The following is a 1,395-nucleotide window of genomic DNA, read 5'->3' as shown; positions in this document are numbered from 1 at the left end:
TGAAACTAAAACCTGTTGGTTATAAAAGTTTTAACCATAAGTGAAACTAAAACCTGTTGGTTATAAAAGTTTTAACCGTAAGTGAAACTAAAACCTGTTGGTTATAAAAGTTTTAACCATAAGTGAAACTAAAACCTGTTGGTTATAAAAGTTTTAACCATAAGTGAAACTAAAACCTGTTGGTTATAAAAGTTTTAACCATAAGTGAAACTAAAACCTGTTGGTTATAAAAGTTTTACTAAAACAAATGAAACAAAATTTTGTCTAACAAGGATTACTGACTTACAAAAGTTTTATCATGTTATTTTTCTACGATTACCAAGGATATATACAATAAAATGTGTTAACTAAAAGGGTCAGTTTCTAATCCACTCAAGAAGAATGGAAATATACCTTTCTTATTTTGTGGTTGGCCTAATTTTTCGTTTTTTTAATTTTATTGTCACAATAATAACTACAAATTGAAGGAAAACGATGGGAAGATAAAGTGGAAGACGTCAGAGCAAAGTTGAAGGAGGAAGGAGTGGGAGGGATCATTATCACAGAGTTAGACAACGTAGCTTGTAAGTTTCAGTTTCGGTTTCTTGATCTCTACCAATCATTACAACAAGTCTAGACAACGTAGCTTGTAAGTTTCAGTTTCGGTTTCTTGATCTGCACCAAGAAGTCTAGACAACGTAGCTTGTAAGTTTCAGTTTCGGTTTCAAGATCTCTACCAATCATTGTAACAAGTCTAGACAACGTAGCTTGTAAGTTTCAGTTTCCGTTTCTTGATCTGCAGCAAGAAGTCTAGACAACGTAGTTTGTAAGTTTCAGTTTCGGTTTTTGATTTGGGGAAACATTACTTAACGTGTAAAACCTGATTTACACGTAAGATGAGAAGAAGAAATACTGAAATAGATTCAAACTGATTTATTGAATATCAAAATGTGGAGTGGTAGAGGGTTTCTGACAGGGGTTGTGTTAACAGGGTTGCTGAACCTTCGTGGAAATGACATCCCTTACAACCCTTTGTTTAAGGGCTATGCCTTCCTGTCTGAGGATATCGTTCGGTAAGTTTTACTTTTATTTACGCTTTTACTGACAAGTTTCACATTTATTGTTAGCGGTAAACTATGTAATGCAAAAATAACAGAAATTAATTTAATCAGATGCGATGTTACTTATATTACAGCACTGGTTCTAACAGCAATATCAAACCTAACAAACCACACTTAACCTGTCGTACAACAATATCACCAGTGTGTTAGAACCTAACAAACCACACTTAACCTGTCGTACAACAATATCACCGGACAGTGAGTCAATGTGTTAGAACTTAACAAACCACACTTAACCTGTCGTACAACAATATCACCGGACAGTGAGTCGGTGTGTTAGAACCTAACAAACCAC

At 34.3% G+C, this 1,395-nt stretch overlaps 1 protein-coding gene across 1 annotated transcript in view; it reads left to right on the top strand.

The window, feature by feature from the left end:
* LOC106477130 (probable Xaa-Pro aminopeptidase P) overlaps positions 1-1,085 on the top strand; it is a gene marked incomplete at its 5' end in the record, with an annotated part of 8,943 nt that extends 7,858 nt beyond the window's left edge. The window contains 2 exons of the mRNA XM_013937721.2: positions 468-563; positions 971-1,085. Coding sequence (XP_013793175.1) covers positions 468-563; positions 971-1,056 — 182 coding nt within the window. The remainder of the gene's footprint in view (positions 1-467; positions 564-970) is intronic.
* Positions 1,086-1,395: the final 310 nt, after the last annotated feature.

Source organism: Limulus polyphemus, unplaced genomic scaffold, assembly GCF_000517525.1.
Source record: "Limulus polyphemus unplaced genomic scaffold, Limulus_polyphemus-2.1.2 Scaffold12937, whole genome shotgun sequence".
Taxonomy (NCBI): domain Eukaryota; kingdom Metazoa; phylum Arthropoda; class Merostomata; order Xiphosura; family Limulidae; genus Limulus; species Limulus polyphemus.
Note: the sequence above shows the minus strand (reverse complement) of the source record. Positions and strands in the feature narration are given on the sequence as shown.